General features: G+C 32.3%; 1 protein-coding gene across 6 annotated transcripts in view; it reads right to left on the bottom strand.

The window, feature by feature from the left end:
* Positions 1-856: 856 nt before the first annotated feature.
* Positions 857-24,452, bottom strand: part of LOC143239908 (uncharacterized) — a 62,871-nt gene continuing 39,275 nt past the window's right edge. For all 6 annotated transcript variants that reach the window (XM_076481588.1, XM_076481560.1, XM_076481550.1 and 3 more), the window contains 4 exons: positions 21,338-21,380; positions 9,116-9,308; positions 6,100-6,329; positions 857-5,955 (listed from right to left, as the gene is read on the bottom strand). In XM_076481588.1, coding sequence (XP_076337703.1) covers positions 5,707-5,955; positions 6,100-6,329; positions 9,116-9,308; positions 21,338-21,380 — 715 coding nt within the window. In that variant the 3' untranslated portion in view covers positions 857-5,706. The remainder of the gene's footprint in view (positions 5,956-6,099; positions 6,330-9,115; positions 9,309-21,337; positions 21,381-24,452) is intronic.

The following is a 24,452-nucleotide window of genomic DNA, read 5'->3' as shown; positions in this document are numbered from 1 at the left end:
AAAGCATGAGATGAAACATGTGAAATAAACCTTAAAAGTACCAATGAAAATATCGACCCACCCTATATAATCTAGCAGAAATGGTTAAAGTAATTACACGGAGTACACGACAACCCTCAGATGAAAAGACTGCTAGATTAAGCAAATAATACAAGATAAAAGTGACCCCCAGCAGACTCTATGTCCAAGCCACTAAAAACACAGTAATGTGACAAAAATGATTAGGTATGGCTCACAAAAATTCCTCATCTTCAACGACAGCCCAGAATACAAGGTTGCTGTCTAGAATCTTTAAAGTCATTAAAGCAGGCAACAAAAGCTTTAAGACCCAGGATGAACATAACCATGATCAAAATGTGATTGAACATGGAAGTGAGAAATAATGATCAGATGAATCACAAAAAGCAATTTAACCTCTTTCTTGTCTGAAAGTGTCGTTGGTAAGAAGAACTGGTCTGAGGATGTAGAAAGAATGAGAATATTGTCTTTGGACAAATAGAGCAAATTTCTCTGACCTGTGATGTCTGTAGGTCAGCAACCATACAAAAATAAACTCTTCATATAAGAGTCAGGTTGTAAACAGGTGTTGAGAAAAAGCATTTATTAATCTTAATATATCTGTTATGTGACTGGAATGGTCATTTGGGACCAAAAACCCAAAGTAACTTGAAGAATCTGGAGAGTCTGATGGCTCAAAAAGCATGTAGTTGCAATAATTGAATGGTGATTGATAAACATGATGACTGTGGAAGATGCACAAACCTCTGCCAAAGAGCATATTCCTAACAAATAAAACTTGCATTTACTAACTCTAATGTTTAAGATGTTTTGTGCAGATTAAAACACAACAAAGGTATTTTGTTCAACTTCCCTTTATTCACACAGATGTGACAACTAGCTTTATTTGTACAATACATATACAATTCCATTAATTACAATGTGCAACATTTCATATTGGCATTGGTTCACTTACAAAATATAGCAATTTCATTAATATATTTATTGTTGGAAAGCTAACTATAGGAAATTATTAAATGTAATTTCAAGTACATGAAAGTTAATGGCAAGAATGCCAAAAGAACAAAAATTTTAATTCAGAAAATAATCAGTAAAAACATGTTAAGCTATATAGTACTGTCTTACTGCCTATAGTTTCACTAGATTGACATTCAATTAATCAAAATAATGGACATCAATTTTACCATTAGGAATTATAAATCCAAGTAGCATATCCATGACTTTTTCCCAATAATCTTCATTAAAAAAACAAAACAAACTTGAGAATCTGTCTGAAGTGACTTCACTTTAAATGTCATTTTCTCAACTAATAGTCAGCACCCATTTGGATAAAATAATAGTCACCAATCCAACCACTTTCATATAGTGTACTTTCCTTCCTTTTTTTTGTAGAAATGGAGTAACAAAACAGCATTTGTAAAGTGTGAAAGAGTCGAGCAACCTGCAATATCTATAGTAACTCACAATATCAGAGTTTGGGCTGGATGTAGTAGAACTGTTACTGGTATGACTAATTCCCAGTATAAGAAAGGTCAAGAGCAAGATAAGTTAATTATAATGAGATCAAAATAAGCAAGGTGAAAATATAAGAAAAAATGAATAAGAAAAAACTGATTACAAATAAAAAGAAAACAAACATCACGTTTGGAAATAAGTAAAAATAAATGAAAATGAAATCATTTTTAAATATGACTCATAATTAAAAATCAAAGGTAATTTACCCCCAAAAAGTTAATCCCACACGTGTAAAAAGTATTCAAAGAAACAATCAAATAGGCCCTTTTCACTTTTCATCCTGCTTTAGATCTAAAGCCAGTTATAACCAAAGAAAATCTATATTATTGAAAGGTTGGGTTGCTTGAAGCATAGGGAACCAAGTAATCTCTGATTATTTTAAAGTGGTATTAACTGGTAGTTTTCAAGTACTAGCACATCTCGTAATGAGCATTGTTAAGAGAATGACAGCCATTCTGTGTGAGAGTGTAATTAACAGTGTTAGTATTAATGGCATGAACAAAGATATATTTGACATTTTTGTTCTTTTGGAAAGAAACTGTAGAAATCTCAGGAAAATGTAGTAAATGGAATTTTTTTTTCCTTTTCACAATACTGTTATGTTTTTCACACTATTTTATGTTATTTCTCTCATTTTTAACATCAGAAACTAGCCATTTCTGCAATATTTCTGTTGAAAGTCAACCTAAAAATCTCTCTGTTGTCACAATTGGCTAATTATAAATTTCACTGAAAATCACTTTAATAACTGACCAGTAAGCATAAAGGAACATTTTAATGTGCATTTATAACTGTGCTATCACTGTTACTACAGATAACAATGTATTGTGTTTTCATTTGAGTTTACTACAATTAACAATGCAGTATACTGTCAGAACTGTCTCATCAGTAATTCTGTTGCACGTCATAGTGTAGTGCAGTGTACTGTACTAATCTTGCTGCAGATAAAATTGCAAAATATTTTTTATAACTTTATTAGTTGTAATATTACAGAAAGCAATAACTGGATGTGCTTCTTGAATTCTGTTATCAGCAATCATACTGGAGGTAACAATGCTATGCAGTTCTGTAACTGTTATCAAATATCATATCCAATGTAAGGCCATACAAAGCTCAGTAACTTTTGAAAGCACATTATGCTAATATAATAGTAAATTGACAAACAATTTATAGGCATGATGAAGTGGTTTTATTTTGAGGAATATACTATATGTTTTGACAAAACACTGGTTTGTCTTCTTCAGGTATGATTCACAGCTAATCATAAGAAACTTATGTACAAAGTCTTAAAGTACGAAGACAAAAGATGCAAGTTTTTAATGTTAAGAAATGCTGTCATCTAGCAACAGGATTACATCTAAAGACAACATCAAGGCTGACCAGGTGTGTTTGTGTAAAGTTAGCTGAATAAACTTAGCAAAGTATCATTGATGTTGACAGAATTACTGTCAAGGATCAGTGAAAGAACACTTGCTTTTCATTTCTATTCCCTCTAACCAATCTTTCTCTCATTCTTTTTCAGTTGGTGTAAGAGAAAATGTTGTACACTTAGTATAGAAGACAGATGAATGTTCTGTTGAAATATGTAGCATGTGTTTCACAATAAAACCGTTTAGTTATACTTATCAGTTGTTGTTTGTCAATTTACTATTAACAGTGCATTAATAACAGCCTTACTCCAGGTATCTATTTAACTCAATCAGTAGTGTAAAAAGGTATAGGATATACTTACAGATATTTTTAAGTAAAGTAACAACATTTTAGATTATATAATTATTCCACAAACAGTTTTCTCTATGCAAAAGGAGGAAAACTTGGAAGTATAAAAATACATGTGATAAACATTACTAATTAGTAATGCTTTGTATTTCAAAATCTGTACAAATTATTTTTCACAACAATCAGAATTTTGACTTTTTTCTTTAAAGTGAATTGACAAAACCTTACTTAAATAACATACAGGACTATAAAAAAATAACACTTTTTTAATTTTTGAATAATTGGAGTGAGAGAAAAGCAGTTGTGATTTTAACCGATCATACTTTAATATCGGAAATCTATATAAATGACATGAAGGAGATTGATAAAGAAGTGCAGTAATTTCATTGCCAGTAAAATGAGACAAATGGATGATTTAGTAGATATATAAAACCTGCTTTTACAGACATAGTACTTAAAAGTTATGAAACTGAAAAGGAACAAATAGGTTTTAATACATGGGCAGTGAACAGGCTGGTTGGTTTCAAGTTAAACTTTTTTAAAGCATTTATAATACACTGAAAATTAATCTAGAGAAATGACATAAAATTTAAATAAAACCTCTATGAATAAAGTAAAGACAGAATACTGAAAGCTTTACAAAATAATTATATATATGTACACACAAACACACTGCCACAAATGTTCAGCTTACAATCAAACATCTGTAAGAAATAAAAACAGGTTCATGTTTTCATATTCCCAGTTTTGTCAAATGATACACACAAGGTTTTAATAGTTATCATCAGGGTTTTGCTTTACAGCTGTGTAATAATCCTAGTTTTATATATATATATGTATAAAGACATGCACGCACGCACACACAAATTCAGTTTTATACTTTGAAACAAAAAACAATCATCAGTGATTCATTACTCAATGATCATTTGTAAATTCTCAGTACAGTTAGAACATATTTTTTAAGTACCAACTTCTGGACTTATGTAAATGAGTTATTAAAGCTTCCCACAAGCTTCATATTTGGTACAACTATCTCTCTTTTTCTTTCAGCTCTTGTACAAATTTGGGTAACGAGTCAAAAGCATAACTTGAAATACATATTTTATGTCTTCTTTTTGTTTTTCAACACACATATCAGAGTAAACTGACATTACTTACCATTTTATTTCTTATAACAGGAGGATTTTACATTAATAAGAAACAGTTCAGCATTATTTGAATTGAAACTACCTTAAATTTAAGTCTTTATTAAGTATAAAAAATTACACATTTTTAACTCTCAGATTATCAAAATGAAACCTTATTTTCCAGCTTTGATTTGTAAGTACAAATTACACATATTTAACATACTAGAACCATTTCTGTGGGTAATATTTCCAAGTATATGTTAGCCCAAATAATCTGTAATGTGTCTTGTTTTGCATGACTAACTACTAACTTGTTATAAAATTTACATAAAATACAAAACCATACAGAAAATTTAAGTTTCTGACTAAACAGATTACATGATGGTAACAAAATGCTACTCATAGTATTATAAGTTATCACAACTATCTTTGTGAACTTCTAAAATTTAAGCACTAAGAAATGTCTTCTTCAACATGATGGATTTATAAACTTTTAATTACCTCAGTTTAGTTTATAATAATCAGTCTCAATATAAAGAGTTCTATTACTGTTGTAACTTTCAGTTGCACATAGTTTAGTTGCAGTTTGTTTTCTGTAAACACGTCCTAGTCACCAAGTTGTTGGTTAATCTATTTGTGTATTTGTTTCTACTATGTTTACTTACACAAAATGCTACAGTGCTGTGTCTCTCATCCTCTTTCTCTGTCTTAGTCCATTTTGTTCAGTTACAAGAACTGGATTGTCCAAATGCACATATGTACATAAACACACATAAACAGGTGAAACAATGACAATGGGACAAAAACACATGGAACAGTACTAAGAATTTTATAGTCAGTGACACTACTACACCTTTGAGGCTAGTAACTCATTTGGATCTGTGACTAGGAGCACTAAATGATGTGCTACAAGATGGGTGCATAACTTGTAATAGCTAAGATAGCTGGGTAGGCCACACAGCAATGATCTTTTTGTATAAATTATACTAACTATACTGGTCATACAAAGATTTAAAAATTTTTCTTTCATAAATCCTCATAAAATTAATGCAGCTGCATAATGAAATATTAAATTCTTGTATCAATAAATAAAGTCTCATTTTACCTACAATAGCAACTATGCTAAAATTATTTTGTCTGATGTTTAAAATTATTTTTGAAACAATAACTTATGCTTGATACAGTTCATCAACTTTAAGTTAAGTACTAACTGGTAGGCAAAACATTAACCAGCTATCAGGTAGAATTTCTGTTGTTTCCAAAATTTTAAGGCACAATTTTTTTTCTGCACAAAAACATACTTCCATACAGAATGATCTTCTTTGTCTCATCTGTTATTTATTACAGCTGTTGTTTCCTGGTTATCTTCATCAGGGTAAGGACAATGTAAACTGTATGACCCTGCACCACTGGCCTGGGTGATAATATACCCAGCACAGCTGAAGGCTGGTATTGTTGATTCATCAGTACCAAGAGTAACTGTTTGACCAGTAGAGTGAAAGATTAATGGGGAAATATTCTGAGAGTCTACAAGAAGCTGTAGTCGATCATCACCAAGGTTCTCCCAGATTCCCTTCTGTATAAAACAACAAAAATGAATGAAAGAATTACATCATAAAATTTAATATTTAAGGAACATTAATTTATTAACAGTATTTATTTCTACTAATTTAGAGCCACATATTCATAGATTTTTTTAGAAAATACATTTAGACCCTACCTGCAGGTCAACTTCTGATAATAAAGGGTCAAGATACTCTACAGGAATCAAATGGCCACCACAATGGTCTGTTTGTGTACCAGTAGTTGCTGTATCATCTTGAATTTCATTAGAACTACTAATAACATTCATGGACTGGTCAAGAGTGCTGCAACTGGTTGTGTCATACTCTTGTGCTTCTATGGGATACAAGTCTTTTAGATGTCCTTTCTCAAGGAGCTCTAATCTCTCTATCAAAAACAAATAAATGACTTTAGCTGGTTTGTGAATAATCCAACAAGTTAGTTCAAAACTACAAGAAACATTTAAACATCCAGAAAATATAAGATAAACTAACTAGTAATGAAATATAAACATAACCATCTAATCTGAAAGTTCATAATACCTGATTACTGATTAAGATATACAGTAATTGGGCAGAATTTATACTAAATGTCTAGCTAGTTAATAATATTAAATCAAATTGCTTCAAATATTAAAAATACAACCACCTGGCAAAAAAAAAACAACTATCAATAAATATACAAGATAAAGCCAATTAGTAATAATATACAAGATAAAAATAATGATAAGAATATGTAAGTTATACCAAACAAACTGAAATATATGTGAAAAAGTCTCAGCTCATTACCTAAAAACAGCATTACAACATTCCAAAAAATATGAGATATTTATCCAGCCAAAATTGCAGGATGAGCAAAGTTTTTGATTTTGTTGCATAGTTCATCAAGTGGCTCTGGTTAAAACTAAATGAACTAAAATGGATGACAACATCATATTCACTTAGAAGATGCTCAAGTAAACTTAACTTAGTGGGTCATTCATGTTAGCACATTCACACATATTAACAATATATTTTTGTGGTTGAACCTACATAGTCTTGCTGATAGTGAGAACAAATACACTTGTAAACTACAAATGATAACTGCAAAAGTTGAATTTGGTCCTTGAATTTAAAGAAAAATCAATGGCAACAATTAATATTGAAGACATAGCCTGCTAATGACATTCTTCAATCTCTTATTAACAACAAAAAATATTTACCTATGTAAGGAAATGTAACAATCAAAGGATATTTAAGTGCATCAATTAAACATTATATTAACATATTGCTCATTTAAATAACTAAGAAATATTATATTAATGAAAATAAAATTGAAAATCACTTTTAAACAAGCATTTTTTGATATTCATAAATGTTTTATATAAATCCTCATACATGCTAGATACCTCAGAAAATACAGTAAAGTAGTATTTCCCTAAATTTTCCTTTGAAAATAACTGGAGTAAAACTTTTAAAACTAAATACTGGCTTGTATATGTTTTTCAACATATACAAGATTACTAATTAAAGAGCTCAAAAAATGTAAATTTACGATACAGCTGATGTTCTATCGTAATCTTCACACTACTTTGAAATACTTATAATTACTATTGTAATTATAAAAGCACTCAGTCAGAGGTTTGTTTGTTTTGCTTTTGAATTTCGTGCAAAGCTACTCGAGGGCTATTTGTGCTAGCTGTCCCTAATTTAGCAGTGTAAGACTAGAGGGAAGGCAGCTAGTCATCACCACACACTGCCAACTCTTGGGCTACTCTTTTACCAATGAATAGTGGGATTGAACATCACATTATAATGTCCCCACAGCTGAAAAAATGAGCATGTTTGGTGCGATGGGGATGTGAATCCTCAGATTACGAGTCGCATACCTTAACTCACCTTTTGATAGGACCAATGTAGCTTTGCTAACAGAAAGAACAGATACTTTTGTGAACTACAAAGATTAATAATAAAAATGAAACTTTGTCCTCACTTTTATCTGCGAGTATACTCTGTGAATGACATTTTTTCAGCTAATTCTTAATCACAGAATTTTTCATCCATATAAAGCAAAATACTAACCAAAGGATATTTAGATACATCAATTAAACATAGTATATTAACATTTCACTTATTTATGTAAATATGAAGTACTTTATCAATGACATAACATGTAAAACTATTTTTACACAAAAATTATTTAACCTTCATAAACTTTACATAAATCCTCATATATCATATATACTAAATATCTCATATACATACTGAAGTAGTATTTTCACAAAATGTTTCTTCAAATAAAACTTGCAAAATTAAAATACAAGCCTATGAATGTTTTAGGTGACATATTTCACATCTGAATTGTCCACTGGTGTTAATGAACAGAGTCTATGAATAAAAGAGTTTACTCACTCATAAACAGAGGCTTAAAAGTACCACTCTCAGCTCAGCAAATACATTATGAAATTAGAAAAAATGTAGTGAACTATAGCACCTTATCATACTTAATTCAAAAGTTTAATTAAATTTTATACAATGTTCCATGTCATCGTATTTTACCTTTGAACTACTCTATAATTTAATCAATTGTGCATGGGTCAGTTCAATGGCCAGACCTCATTCTGAAAAATGAATGCTAACTATACTTTCAAATTTACTACATGTAACTACACAACATATGGCAAGCTTTCAGTAAAATGTACAAGCATGTTGTACACAGAAAAATTAGATGTGTTACAAATGTATTTTTATTCCATATATGTATGTGAATTGATAATATTGGTCTGACTCAGACTCTGACAAGAACGAATGTTAAGAACAAAAACACTTTTTTTTATCCATTTTACAGTTAGCATACTGCCTTTGCATAACCTATAAAACTCATAAATTCATACATACAATTTTTCTGTATCCCTGTGTACTGTATCAAGTATTTACTCTCTTTTTCTATGAACTGCTGCTAACTCAGCAATACAAGATATAATGAAAGAACCATCCAGTTTATACCTCATGAATATCAAAAACAAACATACTGAATGGTCATTAAATACAATAAACATATAACCAACTAATTAATAATTACAACAACAGAGATAACTATTTGACAAAAATAAGAACTACCAAAACACTCATTAAGTAATGACATCTTTGCTAATTATAACTCCATAAAATAAAAATAAAAACAAATTCACTTACCAGGTTTTGCCATACTCTTACGAATTGCCAAAGGGTCTTTTCTGCTCCACTTTTGAACCTCTTCATCCAGTTTGTTGATTTTGGAAGGATTCATGGCCCATAAACAAACTTTTCTTTGGTTTCTATCACCACTAACTGGCTTTTCAATCTTTTCAAACCACTTATTCAGAGACAAATTATGCCTTACAGAGTTCTGCAATATAAAATTAAAAGTAACTATGCATATCATATTAAAAGGCTTAATTTTATCTAATGTTAAAAATAAACACACACATTATAAAGTATATACTGAAAAATGTTACATCACTTATAATTCAAGTTTCAGATATGCAAGTCTTCACTCTCCAAACAGGTACAAACAGCTGGAGAAATGTTCAATACAAAATTCACCATAATACTTATCTTCACTCGATATATTATTTCAGTTTACGGGTCTTTTTTTGGCACATTATCAGTGGTGAATTGACATCTATACCATTGGCCAATATTTACTTTACAGCCATTTAAGTACACAGTTTTCACTCCACACACACACATTACAAATACATAAAATATTCTTTCTAACAATGTCTACAATTTTAAGTTTTCAAATGCTTAAATACTCACACAAATGCACTATTTTTCCAATACATTTATATACACAGTATACATTTAAAAAAATATGCATTCTCTCATCACACATAGTAATACTCTTTTCCCACATATTTTTTCCTTCATATGTTAAAAAAACACAAACACACACAAATCACTTTCCAAACATACTTGTAGTAACAAGTTTTTTTTGAAACATGCCATTATCAAATTTTCTTTTCAATGCATACAAAGTATTTTTTCTTTAATACACATGATGAGATTATTTATTCATTATTCTCAGCATGATCATTTCATTTCTGAACAAACAAAGCTGATAATAATAAAACATTTCTGAGTTTATAAGATATTTAATTAATGTATTTGTAGTTGTATAAAAAATCTTAATATTTTATAATAAAATGTACAAAACTAAGAACAATTTTTCATTGTATTTCACAACTTGTAGTGCATACTGGAAGGATTTACACATTTTAACAAATGTTAAGAAAAATTACCTTTGTTTGTTTTTTGAATTTCGCACAAAGCTACTCAAGGGCTATCTTTGCTAGCCGTCCCTAATTTAGCAGTGTAAGACTAGAGGGAAAGCAGCTAGACATCACCACCCACCACCAACTCTTGGGCTACTCTTTTACCAACAAATAGTGGGATTGACTGTCACATTATTACACCACGACTGAAAGGGTGAGCATGTTTGGTGCAACCTGGATGCGAACCTGCGACCCTCAGATTACGAGTTGCACGCTTTAACACGCTTAGCCATGCCAGGCCAAAATTACCTTTAAACTCAAGATAAATATGAAAGAAAATATTTTTATTTAAACCAATGTTTTGCTTTTCTAGCAGGATTAATATAGATAACTTAATATACAGTATTTATTGTAGTTACTTGCACTCAAACTCTGAAAAGTGGGTTGCAAGGTGGTTTTCATGTTAAATATACAAATATTTTTTGATATTACAGTTTTAAAAATTTCATTTGCACAAGTTCCAGAATCCCCTAAATAAAGATCAAAAGATTTATTTTGGTAAATATTTATATTTCATTTTCTCTACCATATCATTAATTTTAGCTATTACCATCAATGTACAGTGCAATGAAATGTTTAAAATTTAGAATTAGAAATATGAACATACCTTTTCACAATGAGTCAAATAATCTTAAAATGTATTTCAGCTATATATGTAATTTCACATCTTTACCTTTTCAATTTATTTATTCAATTTATTTTTGATATTTTAATTTTCTTTACTGTTGATTATTTATCTCAGAGCACATCAAGAGTTGTGCCAGCTTGCATTATAACAGTGCCATCATTACTAAAATGTTTATAGGCTAGCTTACTTAGACAAACTTGTCCTTGAAGAAGGAAGGTCCACCTTTAAAAAGCACACAAATTATGGGGTTTCTATTTCATTTCAAACAAATATGTATAAGGTGAGAAAAAACAAATTAAGTTAGTAAATGTTGGTGATGACAAAATTTCAACAATACTTTTATCAATCTGACAATCTTGTTAACAGATAAAATATGTCAGTTTAAAACAGCCACTGACAGAATGTAGCCTAAAATTAGCTCTTTCAATTGGTTATAATGAATATATATATATACTTCAAATATGCAGAGATCTGTTTGGAAATCCCCTAGCTAAGTTAGAAAGTGAGCATGTCAACTGTCAGAGGGAAAAAGGATATACAGCTTTGTATGGCAAACTGAGCATGTGGAATTTGAAACACATAGCAAGTAAAGCCCTGACACATACAGTAAACCCTGAGACAGCATGGGTTTGCTTATATGCACAAAACTAAAAGTAACCAATTATCTGATGAATATTAAAAATTCTATTGTGTATGGTTCATCCAACAGTTACACATGTAAGAACTCTAGATCATTGTGAACTACATACTATCCTATACTATCTCTGCCACTGAACACCAAAACTGAGCAGCCAGAGAGAAGAAATAGTTGAATTAGACAGCAAGAAACTGGAAAAGTCAACAAGAATCCTGTACAAAGATGGATGAGCTCATATAGCCTACCAATGAGAGTAATGGGAGAAAAATCTTAAGTAGAAGTTCTAAGGTATAAATGGTGTGAGTGAGAATCACAAAAGGAAGCAGTGCAAGACAAATAACAGCAAAAAACCTACAAGTGACAAAGAAAACAATCAGAGTCACAGAAAAATACAGGTGAAAAATGGAAAGAAGGGAGATAGGGGCAAATGCACTGTCCCTCTCTTACTCTGCTTATATTCTGGGAAAACAGTGTGTTCTGGATGAAGAAGATATGAGTGATAGAAAAGAATATGGGAAGAATCTATAGCATGGTCTAACTGTTGACATCTGGAAGTGTAAGAGATAAGTATTACACAAGTGATGGTACAAAAACAAGAGACTAAATGTTCAAAAGGAGAGAGGTAAGGGCATGGAGAACAATATTCAGATCCTAATTACAGAGGATAACAGAACAAGAAGGGCAAAAATGGTAAAAGAATGGAAATGAGGTACACAAAATATGTGACAAGAACGAAAAACCCATAAGTTATTTGACAATGCTGCTTTGAAACCAGAAATTGTCAAATGTGATTAGCCTTTGTCAAACAGCCTTATGAAAAACCACGGAATATGCATCATTTACACTGATACACAAGGAAGGAAGAGAAACAAATACAATGAGAAAAGAAAAAGGCTACATGTACAGAGATTCCAGACTGTCTCTTGCCTCTGCAAGGGACCATACAAAACCCATGCATGAAGATAAGTGTTCCATAACACATAACAAATCCCAATATTTTCCACACTGCCTGCTGATGAATAATGCAGTGAAGAACCAAAGGCTTGGAACAACAGGTTTGTAAATTTGTCAAACTAAACTTTTTCCTGCATCACACATATTTTTACCATCATCTGTTGTAATGCCCTTCAGCTGTTTCCATTCCAGGTTGTACCAAGTTTGTGACATTTCAATCTCTTTGCATGGTTGTTCCATGCATACTGTGCACAAGAGCTAATTCTTCTGTCACTTCAAAATTAATATTAACTCCATGAATAAAAATAGCACTGTGAAGTGTTGAACACATCTGTTGACTCATCAAGCACAACTGAAAAGCACTTGAACTCTTTGGCCTCATCTTTCAACTGAGACACAATACTACTTCTAACGTCTTCGACTCTATGAACAACTGTATTCACCAAAAGGCTAACAGTCTTAAATTTGTCCACTTTTTCTGGGCACATTTCTTTGGCTGTTTCAGTCATACATAATTTAATTAGCTCATCATCAGTAAATGGTTTTCCTTGCTTGGCTAACAGGTGTGCCACTCGAAAACTTGCTCTTGTTGCAGTTTCATTCTCGGCTTTCTTCCTCCTGAAAGCAAACTGTTGTGATGATAAGTTATGTTTCATGGTTTCAAATTTATCGGAATGTAGCTTTCCCTTGAACTGAGAATAGTTTGATAAGTGCTTGGTTTGGTAATGTCTACAAATGTTGTATTCTTTTAGCATTGTTATACTCTCATTGAATATTAAGCCCAACTCTTTTTTGGCAGTCCACACTACAGTTTTTTTTAAAAAAAAACATGACATTTAGAGTCAACTTTTCTCTTCTTTCCTTGTTCTGACATAATAACTAGAAATAGCTGTGAAATCAAACAAAGTATGCAGCAGCATTCACTAACAAACACTTAGATACATGGGGGGGGGGGCAGGCATGGGAAGAAACACACTGCTTCAGGGCAATGGGATTGATAAGAGAGGTGATGCAATACTAAGTAATACGTTGTTTTGAAGGAAATAGAAAAGTGTATCACATCTAGACTGGCTTTTGCTCAATTCTGTTTTATTTTTAAGTTATTAAAAATGAAAATGACATCATTATATCATTTTATTACTTTAATGAACTATTGATGGGCCATTTGCAACTAGATTGGCTTTTGCTTAATAATGTTTTATTTTTCATTTTTATAATATTAAAAATATATTATTACTTTAATAAACTGTTGGTGGGCTGAATAAACTGAAGTCGAGGGCCTTGAGTTCTATGATTTTAATTCTTAATAAAAAGATTGGGTGACCCAGTACAATGCTGTTTTCATTCTCAAACACAGATTTTCCACACTTTAATACTCAAACCAAACATGAACTTTACTACAGGATGTTCAGAAAGTCACTGTACAATTTTGTAATCATATGTTATTATATTTCAGATTTTGATCCCAATATGGTTTTAACAACTGAAGAGCGTGTATGGCTTGTCAAACACGTATTCTGAGAAGTTGGTAGATACACAGATGTGGTGCGACAGTGATTTGCTGAAAAATTCCCAGATACACCTGTTCCACATCACAATGCAGTTCGTAACCTTGTTGATAAGTTTCGGGAAACAGGATCACTGGATGATGCCAAACATTGTGGAAGACCAGCAAAGCTACTGGAGGAGAAACTGTTGGATATTTCTGACAGTGTGATGCAGAGTCCATCAAAATCATTATGAAAGTTAGCTCAGCAGCATGATATTGGTCTTGGAACTGCTCATAAGGCTGTCAGAAGGAAATTAAAGCTCTTCCCACACAAAATAATGGTGGTACAAGAACTGGAAGCAACTGATAATGAAAAACGAATACGCTATTGCAGATGGTTTAACCGATTTATCGAAGATAATACAGCTAATGTGTTGGATATGACATTTTTCACCGACGAAGCATGATTCCATCTCTTGGGTTATGTTAATTCACAAAATTCAAGATTGTAGTCATCCAATAAACCTCACAGTTTTCACGAAACACCCCTAGATGATTTCAAGGTTGGTGTGTGGGTTGCGATTTCCAGACGTCGAACTGATGGCCCTACTTTCTTTATGAACACAGTAAACAGCAAGTGCTATTGTTCAGAGGTTCTTCACACCTTCATTGGTCAGATGACAAATGATGAAATAAATTACTCATGGTTTCAACAGGATGGTGCTACTGCCCACACATCTCACAGATCTATGTGGTTATTAAAGGAATGTTTTGGAGACCGCATTTTTTCCAGAGACGTGTGGCCCCATGCTTCACCAGATCTTAATCCACCACACTTTTATCTATGAGGAGCAGCAAAATCTGCAGTGTATCGAGATCGTCTGTGCACACTGGATGATTTGAAAGCAGTGATAACAGCATTCATTCAGTCTATTTCAAACCAGCAACTGACAGCGATGTTTAGAAACAAAATAAGAAGGATCCAAGCCTGTACTGATACCAGCGGGGGTCACTTTGAACATTGTTTATAATTGCCATTCATATTTACCTCCTGTATTCTATACGGAAACATGTCTGTTAATAAATATATAAGTGCACAGTGACTTTCTAAACACCCTGTATTACATTTCTTCCAATTCAGATCTTTCCCACCCTCTGTTCTCCATTAATCTAAATACACAACCAACCATATCTGAAATTAACCCATCTGATAGGAAAATATCAACAAGCAAAATGAAAATTAATATTAAAACCCTCAAAAACACTGCTTCCGGCCACAACAATATACAAAATGCTATACTTAAGAACTCATCGCCCTATCTCCTTATACATGGAAAAAGAGCAACCATCACAGTAATACCAAAAGATACCATAAACAGCTCTAACCCAGACAACTTTAGACCAATAAGTCTACTTAGTTGCCTTGGGAAACTACTAGAAAAAATCATTTCCAATTGACTACTTTTATACTGCAAAAACAACAACCACATACCAAACATACAAAACTCCTCATGAAAAGGGAGGAAAACCATAGACCACCTAACAAGACTCACCAAATCAATACATAGAGCATTTAACAACAATCAAGCGACCATTGCATTCTTCTAAAATGTACAAAAATCATTTGATACTGTGTGGCATAACGCCCTCAGATATCACCTACATAACATGGGAATTAGACCACCACCCTGAGTTGGATCTCTAATTTTCTCACAGAAAAACAACCATGGTTAAAATTAACAACGCTTTCTCTAACACATTCACTATTACAGCAGACGTACCTCAGGGATCTGTTCTCTTCCCCTGCTATACATCCTGTTTGCCAACAATATCCCTAGCCTACCCTACACTTATTATTTGCAGTATGCAGACGACATTGCCATCTGGAGCACTTAGAGAAACTCTCTAATTGCTGCAGAAAGAATAAAAAAATCCCTAGACACCATTCTCAAGTGGTGTAACAACTGGAAAGTTACTTTTAACCCCCGTAAAACAATAGCAGTTATTTTCTGCCACAGCCTAAATAAACTATTTAAGAATGTTGAAAAGTAAAAATTCAACTTAGAGAGAACCAAGTACAAATAAGCCCAATGGCTAAATTTCTAGGAATTACCTTCGATACATGTCTAACATGGTCCGCACATTTCAAACAGTTAAACAAATCCATAAGCAAGCAAGTTGCCACCTTAAAAATAATTGCAGGTATGAATAAAGAATGCAGCCCCAAAATATTAATCAAAATACACAAAACATATATCTGATTGGTCAGAAGAGTATAGATGCCAAATCACCTTTAACTGGTCAAAGAGCATAAAAAAACATGATACAGATACAACAAAACAGAGTTATAAGATTAGCTCTAAAACTCCCCAAATACACCCCGACTGTCTATATACATAAATCATGCAACATCAAAACACTTAATGGTAGGCTAGTTTGTCTTTCAACAAAATATTAAAACAAAGCAGAACAACAAAATCTCCTCATGGCCACCCTCAAAACAATGACAAGTGCTCCTTACAAAACAATATCCCCATACAACTTGTACTTAACATTAAAACAATCAGAAACACTCTGAACTTTAAACATGTTTATAACTGTGTTCATATCCTTTACAGGCATGGGCACAAAACAGGTAAATTATATGGTGCCTGTTCTGTGAAACTGGGTTTTCTTGGAGATCTCCCATTTCCCCCCACAAATAATTCTCTTGCTCATTCAGTTCATCCTAGCCTAGGCAATGGATTTTTAGATCCCTGCCACCACGTGGCCCTGACAAAGGTCCATCAATCCTTTGAGTTAATGGTTTGACAAGATCCTGCCTTCTTGCTTCTTTTCTTTTCAACTCCATCTATATCTTGGAAGTAATCACTGAAAGCCTGAGCCTTCTCTTGCCTCAAAGCTCTGCAGACATTTACTCAATCCCATCAAATCTCGTAATAGGTAATAACAGAACTTTTTACAGAACCTGAAATATGAAACTTCTCAGCTCTTTTAAACATTTATTCGTGAGTGGGACGAAGGAGGTAATATATATCCATGAACACCCCAGTTAGGAAAGTGAAATACTTTTCCTCAAAACTAAATAGCTGCCATAGTTTTTTTTTTTTTTAACACTGCTGTTTATGATCCATTGATCACACAATTAAGAATTAAGTGATGTACATATTGCCAAAAGAGAAAGAACCATTTGCACAGTGGGAGAAGGAAACATGAATGGGAATCAGCTGAGCCCAATTTAGATATGCATTGAAAAAGACACTCAGATGGACAATGTAATGAATTGGCAAAAGAACAGATTTCTCAGCTTTACTAATAAAGCCTCCCTTGGTGGCTTCTGAAAGAATAATCTGGCTGTGTAGTTTTGTCAACTGAAGAGGTGGAGCCAGGAGTAATCAGTCATCCATATGATGGTGTATACACATGCCTAAAGAATGAAGATGGTGAGAAAAAGCTAATGCTTTCTGGAGAACATATGTGGTGTAATTACTAGTCCAAAGGGTTGAGCCCTAGACTAACCATCTAACCATTATGCATGAAATGTAAATAGTAGTAGGGTGACTCCACTGTGGGAATGTGGAGATATGTGCCAGCAACCTCAAACTTGGTCATTCACAGTTCTGTTGAAAAATACCAAAATAAGGTAAGAAATGACTCCATCATGAACTTGGTAGGATTGAAGTATTGGTTGAAACAAGAAAGATCGATGATCAGACACCAATCTCCCATCTTTTTGGGCACAACAAATAAAAAGGAATAAAATCCCAGAAGAACTGTGTTGAATTTTTCTACTAACCACATGAACAACAGCTCTCTGATAGCACTGGAACAAATATATACAATCCAAGGATGTGTTGTAGGTGGTATCACAACAGGTTGAAGGATAATGGTGGTGGAGGTGTGAGCTGAATGACCAAACCTGATATAAGAACCTGTTATGCCCATGTACATGTGGTAAAGGAATTCCATATGTCTAGTAAAATAACAAAACACAAACAACAATACAGTTTATAATAATGGTTATCACAAACTTACAAACAATACTGAGTCTTATATTTGATCTGGAACTGAATACTTTGTTGACAGCACACAGATACAATTCATTTGACAAAAATAGTAGCTTGCTCCATTCATCACACAATAGTTTTTTTCAAGATGAAAATATCTAATGTTGTCATAGAAACACTAATGTTGAAATTTAATTCACTGATGTTTGTAACATTCAAAATCTGTAAACGTTCCTGGTCAGATATCTGTAGTTTTCAGATTAATAAGTGTTTGTCACAATTATAGATTCCGAGGCTTATAGTATACAGACTGTCGCGACCCAACAATATATATTAAATTATCTCTCAGCACATTAATTTATAAGCTTTAAGACAACATTCTCAATTACAGGCTTATAGTATACAGACTGTAGCACATTAATTATTTTAAGACAACATTCTCAAAAAGCGACTTAGCAATAATATTCAACCTATGTTGTTGATTCTTACTCTCAATAATCTTCTACAAATTTAGAGAACAGGTGGACTTGTGCAATAAACATTTAATAATATGCATTACAAGCATTAAACTGAAACAAACATAGTGTGTGTGTGTTTGGTATAGCAAAGCCACAAAGGGCTATCTGCTCAGCCCACTGAGAGGAATTGAACCCCTGATTTTAGCGTTGTAAATCCGGAGACATACCGCTGTACTAGCGGGGGCCAAACAAACATAGATAATAAATTTATATTAATTCCATTACATGGCCAAAGAAAGTAGAGAGGCCAATGACAACAATGAAGAATTCAAACAGGTAACTTTCCACCCTAATTCTAATGCTTATGGAATGCCCATATACATCAAGGGATGTAATTCATGAAGGGCAGCAGCCAGTAGACAAAACCTCCTCCAACAAGGCATCTCTACCCAACAACATACCAACCAAGAAAATAAAGAAAGAGCATAAGCTAACAACTGTATGAAGTTAAATGTCAACAAAGATCCTGACTCATCATCAAACTGATGTGGCGATTACTGAGAGACTTCTGACAAAGTTTGATGAAATGATAGATATCTTGGAACTGTAGTAAGGGTCAGATGAATACCAGAAAATTGTGGTCTATTCAAGTTGATCATGGTCATGGTCCAAAATACGATTTAGTCTGAATATGCATCCTCCTGGTGGTGGTAAGCAAAAGTATGTTGTTCCAAGAAAGGTGGTGGATAAGATATAGTTATTTTTTCATGTAACTGAGCAGTAAATTTCCCTGCATGAATAGCAATATCAAGCAATGGGGAAAAACTAAGTAGTTGCCCTCAGACCTTTCTGCCATAAAAGAAAGTGTGGACTCAGCAGCAACTGAAGTAAACTACAGAACATCACACACCCAACTGACTAAAATGAAGAAAAGGAGCTAGAGGTGATTGATCAAAATTGGCCTCATAAGAAGTCAACCTAAAACCGAAGGTACCAAAATAAAATGTTTGGGATCATTGGCAAAAGTAGCCTCACAGCCCCCCAGAAAAACACCCCCCATGACTGAATATATATGTCTCCAACTCACTATGAATCATATCAGGGAGCAGCCTAAACTGAGAGTGACCCCAACTGACTGCTGAGTGGCATCATACATCAGAGGTGGACTAGAAGAAGTAGATTAGCCTCCATGCCAGAAACAGTGACCTGGGAATTTGTGCCTTAACATAGCATGTCATAAAATTTTTTTATTTTTACATAAATCAACTGTGCAATGCAAAATTGCACCCAATGTCTTTAAAAGTCATAGTACATTTTAGTGAAGCCTGTTCCTAAATACTTTGTCAAGAAAAAGCAATAATGTCATCTGAATGAAATGCTTACATACAGTACCAAAGTAGGGAACATACAGATGCTGGTGGAAACTGTCATGAGATGAATATTATCAAGGGCAGTTGGGTGGAGTAAAAAAGACTGAAATAAACAAGAAAAAAACAAAATAGACCAATGCTTAGATGGGAAAGAAAACCCCTGGCAATCATGTAATAGCTATGAATAAGAGGAGGTAAGTGTAAATATGTTTGCAAACAATATTACAAACCTCAACAACAATCAGTAGTCCCTTTCATAACTGTTTCTTCAGAAATTCTATAATCTTGTCTCATTCACCTAAATAGCTTAAAGAAAACAATCTCTGAAGCAGAATGGCACCTCAAAAAGATATAAACATACCATGTGAATAACTCTAACAAGTAAATAAAAAATAAAAAGCTTGAAAAATGTCAATCTTGAGCTACACATATTCTACAAAAGCCATAACAGTTTTTGGACATGGCAAATGGTCAAATCTCAGTGCAGAAGTGCCAACAAAAATACAAGGTTGAATAAGTACTGGATACAAACAGACTAGAGGTACAGAACTATCATTTAGACAATAATGATTATTCTAGAGACATGATACAAAAAAAAAGAAATACAGAACTACCATTAAGACGATAATGATTATTCTAGAGACATAATACAAACAAACAGAAGTACAGAACTACCATTTAGACAATAATGATTATTCTAGAGACATGATACAAACAAACAGAAGTACAGAACTACCATTAAGACGATAATGATTATTCTAGAGACATAATAGAAACAAACAGAAGTACAGAACTACCATTTAGACAATAATGATTATTCTAGAGACATGATACAAACAAACAGAAGTACAGAACTACCATTAAGACGATAATGATTATTCTAGAGACATGATACAAACAAACAGAAGTACAGAACTACCATTAAGACGATAATGATTATTCTAGAGACATGATACAAAAAAAAAGAAATACAGAACTACCATTAAGACGATAATGATTATTCTAGAGACATAATACAAACAAACAGAAGTACAGAACTACCATTTAGACAATAATGATTATTCTAGAGACATGATACAAACAAACAGAAGTACAGAACTACCATTAAGACGATAATGATTATTCTAGAGACATAATAGAAACAAACAGAAGTACAGAACTACCATTTAGACAATAATGATTATTCTAGAGACATGATACAAACAAACAGAAGTACAGAACTACCATTTAGATGATAAGGTTTATTCTAGAGCATATGATAAGTGTATTAAATGCCATGTAAAGTAAATTCTAAATGAGAGAATGTAAAGCAAAAAGATACAAGTGGATACAAAATACTGATTATTGGTGAATCCAGAAGAAATTATGTACTAACTTATATCAGACGTAAGATACCACACTCAGAATCACTTTCCACTGGATTGCCCATTTCTATAAATCATTCAATGATTCTTTGCAACTATGTATGCACACAAACGGACATGCAAAACACACTTTACAGGTGTAAAAGTACAAAAAGTTTCATTTTTACCCTCAAAGAAAAGTTTGCGTTACTTACTTTCCAGCCATGAGGAGCAGTCTTAAAGTATGGAAAATTTTCTCTGAAATAAAAATACAAAATATATATCTTAGAGAGCATAAACTTTCAATTTTAACAATGAAACACTTATGTTTTGCAAATTATAAGCAGTGTTAAGAATCAGTAAAAAGGCTGACTGAAATTAAAACTGTAATGGATTAAGTTTTTTTTCACTAAAACAAAAATAAAATCATTAGCAGTAGATTTATGAAATTTTGGAAACTGTTAATTTGAACAATATTCCCTAATGATGCCAAAGAAAATGTATTAAAAAGAGTGGTATGGTACTTAAATAATCCTTTTGGAAATTCCAACTAACAAAAAAACCCTTGTCTTTCATGTGATGTATGTAAATTATTTATTCAGATCAGGAGACAGATTAATGTCTAAAAATATATAATTATTCCTTTGGATGCTGTAAGCCTCAGTACTACTCTGCATGAAAAACAACAAAACTAGGTATCCATTCACCATATTAATGAAATTATTTGAATAACTGAAAATGTTCTGAATTGGCTCAAGAGCACCCATATTACATATTACATTGCAAGAATATTTTGGCTGCACCACATGTATATCATTTGATATTGTATAAACATTTTCAAACTACTACAGGTGTAGGATGCCTTTGAGTAATTTTATGCTAAATGAACTACAGTGTCAGGTTTATTAGGTGAAATAAAACAGAAGTATATTCCACTTTTGTTAAGAATAAAAAAATCCAGATATACAAAAAAGCATGTTTTATTTCAAAAAGGAAAGAGATAGCATTTGTAATTTAAAATATGCAAACCTTTATTTTGCAATCAAAAAAGCTCATTTAAGTTCTAGTTTAGATAACTGTGTTTTAGTAATAAAAAGTGATCCCAAATCCTTTAGCTTTATAATAAACAATCATGATTTTATCCACCAATTAGGACTTGTCAGTCAGTTAATAATTGGTCGCAAAAACATGGCAAAAAATGCAAAGGAAAATGTTTTAAGTCAAAGGTCCAGTTAAATGAGATTTCATTAAAGTTTTACCCACGATGTGGCACAGAACAACTAGACATACCATCTGAGAGAGCTACTTAATAAAAATTGAACCCTTGAATACATTATTTTCTTATATTAGCACTTCCCTAGTGTTCCTTGAATGTATTGGTGCTTCAAAGAAACATATCAATGTGATTTAAGTCTTACACAGATACAGTGGTTTTTAAGTTTCTTTTAATTTGTTCAGTTTTGTACAAAACTACTCAAGAGCTATTTACTCTAATGATCCATAATTTAGCAGGCAGATGTCATTAGCATCCATTTGTCAACTCATGAGGTGCTGTTTCACCAATAAATATTAAGATTAAATTCCACATTACAGCACCACCATTGATGAAAGGAAAAGCATACTTGGTGAAGGGAATTCAAACCAATGACCATCATATTGCGAGTTGAATGCCCTAACCAGTAGGCCATGCATGCTCTAAGATAAAAACAAAACAGTATACTATTAGTCTTAAAATGCTGAAATATGATGTTAATTTTCTTTTCCTTGTTGCAGGAAAATATAGTGATATTATGATGTTAGCTTGGAATTTAAAACCACATGGAACATCCATAAGGAAAACTGATGAAAACTAAGCCACTAATGATTTTTCAAACCAATGCAACATTACAGTAAATAATGTTTCAGAACAAGTGAGCAAATTCTAATGATTAATTTCATTTATATCATTTGAAAATCCTATTTTAAGGATTAGGATTAATAACATAATATTATTTATTTTTTTATCTGTTTATTCATTTATTATTATCATCATTATTCTGTTTAGGTGAACTACACAAGCCTTCAGAACTAGTGTGCCAGCAGGCCAAGCAATCACAGCATCAATATTAACATTAGTTCACCTAACATAGAAATATTTTATTCAAATAATACATCAGTTGTTTTTTTACTTTCCCTGCACTTTTAGGCATTAATTTTTACCTCAAACTATTTTAACACATTATGTAAATTACTTAACAGTATACAGTAAAATACATTACTTAAATTCTGTTTGCATAACTACATATAAGAAATATCTCCAACAAAGATCCATAAAATTTATTTCATTTTCATTATAGTAGTTGAAACCATACTGGATTAAAGCTTTGTTTCTTGCAATAGTAAGCCGTGAAATTCAATTGAAGTATTAAATATATATCATAAATAAAAAAAACATGTCTTCTTTACTGCTATGAGAGAAAGAATAAAGGCACATACAATGGTGTCTTAATAAGATACAAGTTACCTACTTTAGGTTGACTGATCAAATCATTTCACTAACACTGATGGCTCCAATAGCTATTTCAATAAACAGTTCTTTATATTTCAATTAATTTTGGTCATCATCAGTCCTTACTTGATAATTATGATACCTACCATGATATTTGGTGACTTAATACAAAAACCATACATAATCAGTTATGAAAATATCAACAGTCAGTGTAGAAAGAAGTTGCAAAGCTAAAGTACTTGGCTAGACACACAAAATTTACAGTGAGAGATTAAAAGTATAAGAAACTGCTACAAATAGTTCCTATACTGTTAAATATGTAAAAGTAGGGATGCTCTAGTACCCATGATTCCAATGCTTCTGATAGTGGTTTACATTACAATGGGTGTATTTTTGAATAAAACTTCCGTATCTAAGAACTTCCAAGAGAAAGCAGCAAAGAAAAATGTCATAAGCATGGTAGTACTAATAGTATAAATGGGGAAGATACATAATATGTACAATATGATCTATTTACTTTAACAACCAAATAATAAATCTTTAAAAGTACTTGAGAGATAACTTCAGATGACAAACATACCATACACAAAATTACAACTCATACAACCACTTAAGAAAGTAAGCAGAACACAGTTATCACTGGTATGACTGTGCACAATGGTATGCATAAGAACTACTTTTACATCACTTACAAATGTGAAAAGTGTGGACTAGTAGCTGTATGGTACTCAATAAGCCACACTGTTGTCTATTGTTCATGTTCATACACATAAATAATAGTGTATCTTTAACTTTGTATACTGCTTACTTTTAACAGCTGCAGATGCAAACAGTATTATTTA

This window comes from Tachypleus tridentatus, chromosome 2, assembly GCF_004210375.1.
Source record: "Tachypleus tridentatus isolate NWPU-2018 chromosome 2, ASM421037v1, whole genome shotgun sequence".
Classification (NCBI taxonomy): Eukaryota; Metazoa; Arthropoda; class Merostomata; order Xiphosura; family Limulidae; genus Tachypleus; species Tachypleus tridentatus.
Note: the sequence above shows the minus strand (reverse complement) of the source record. Positions and strands in the feature narration are given on the sequence as shown.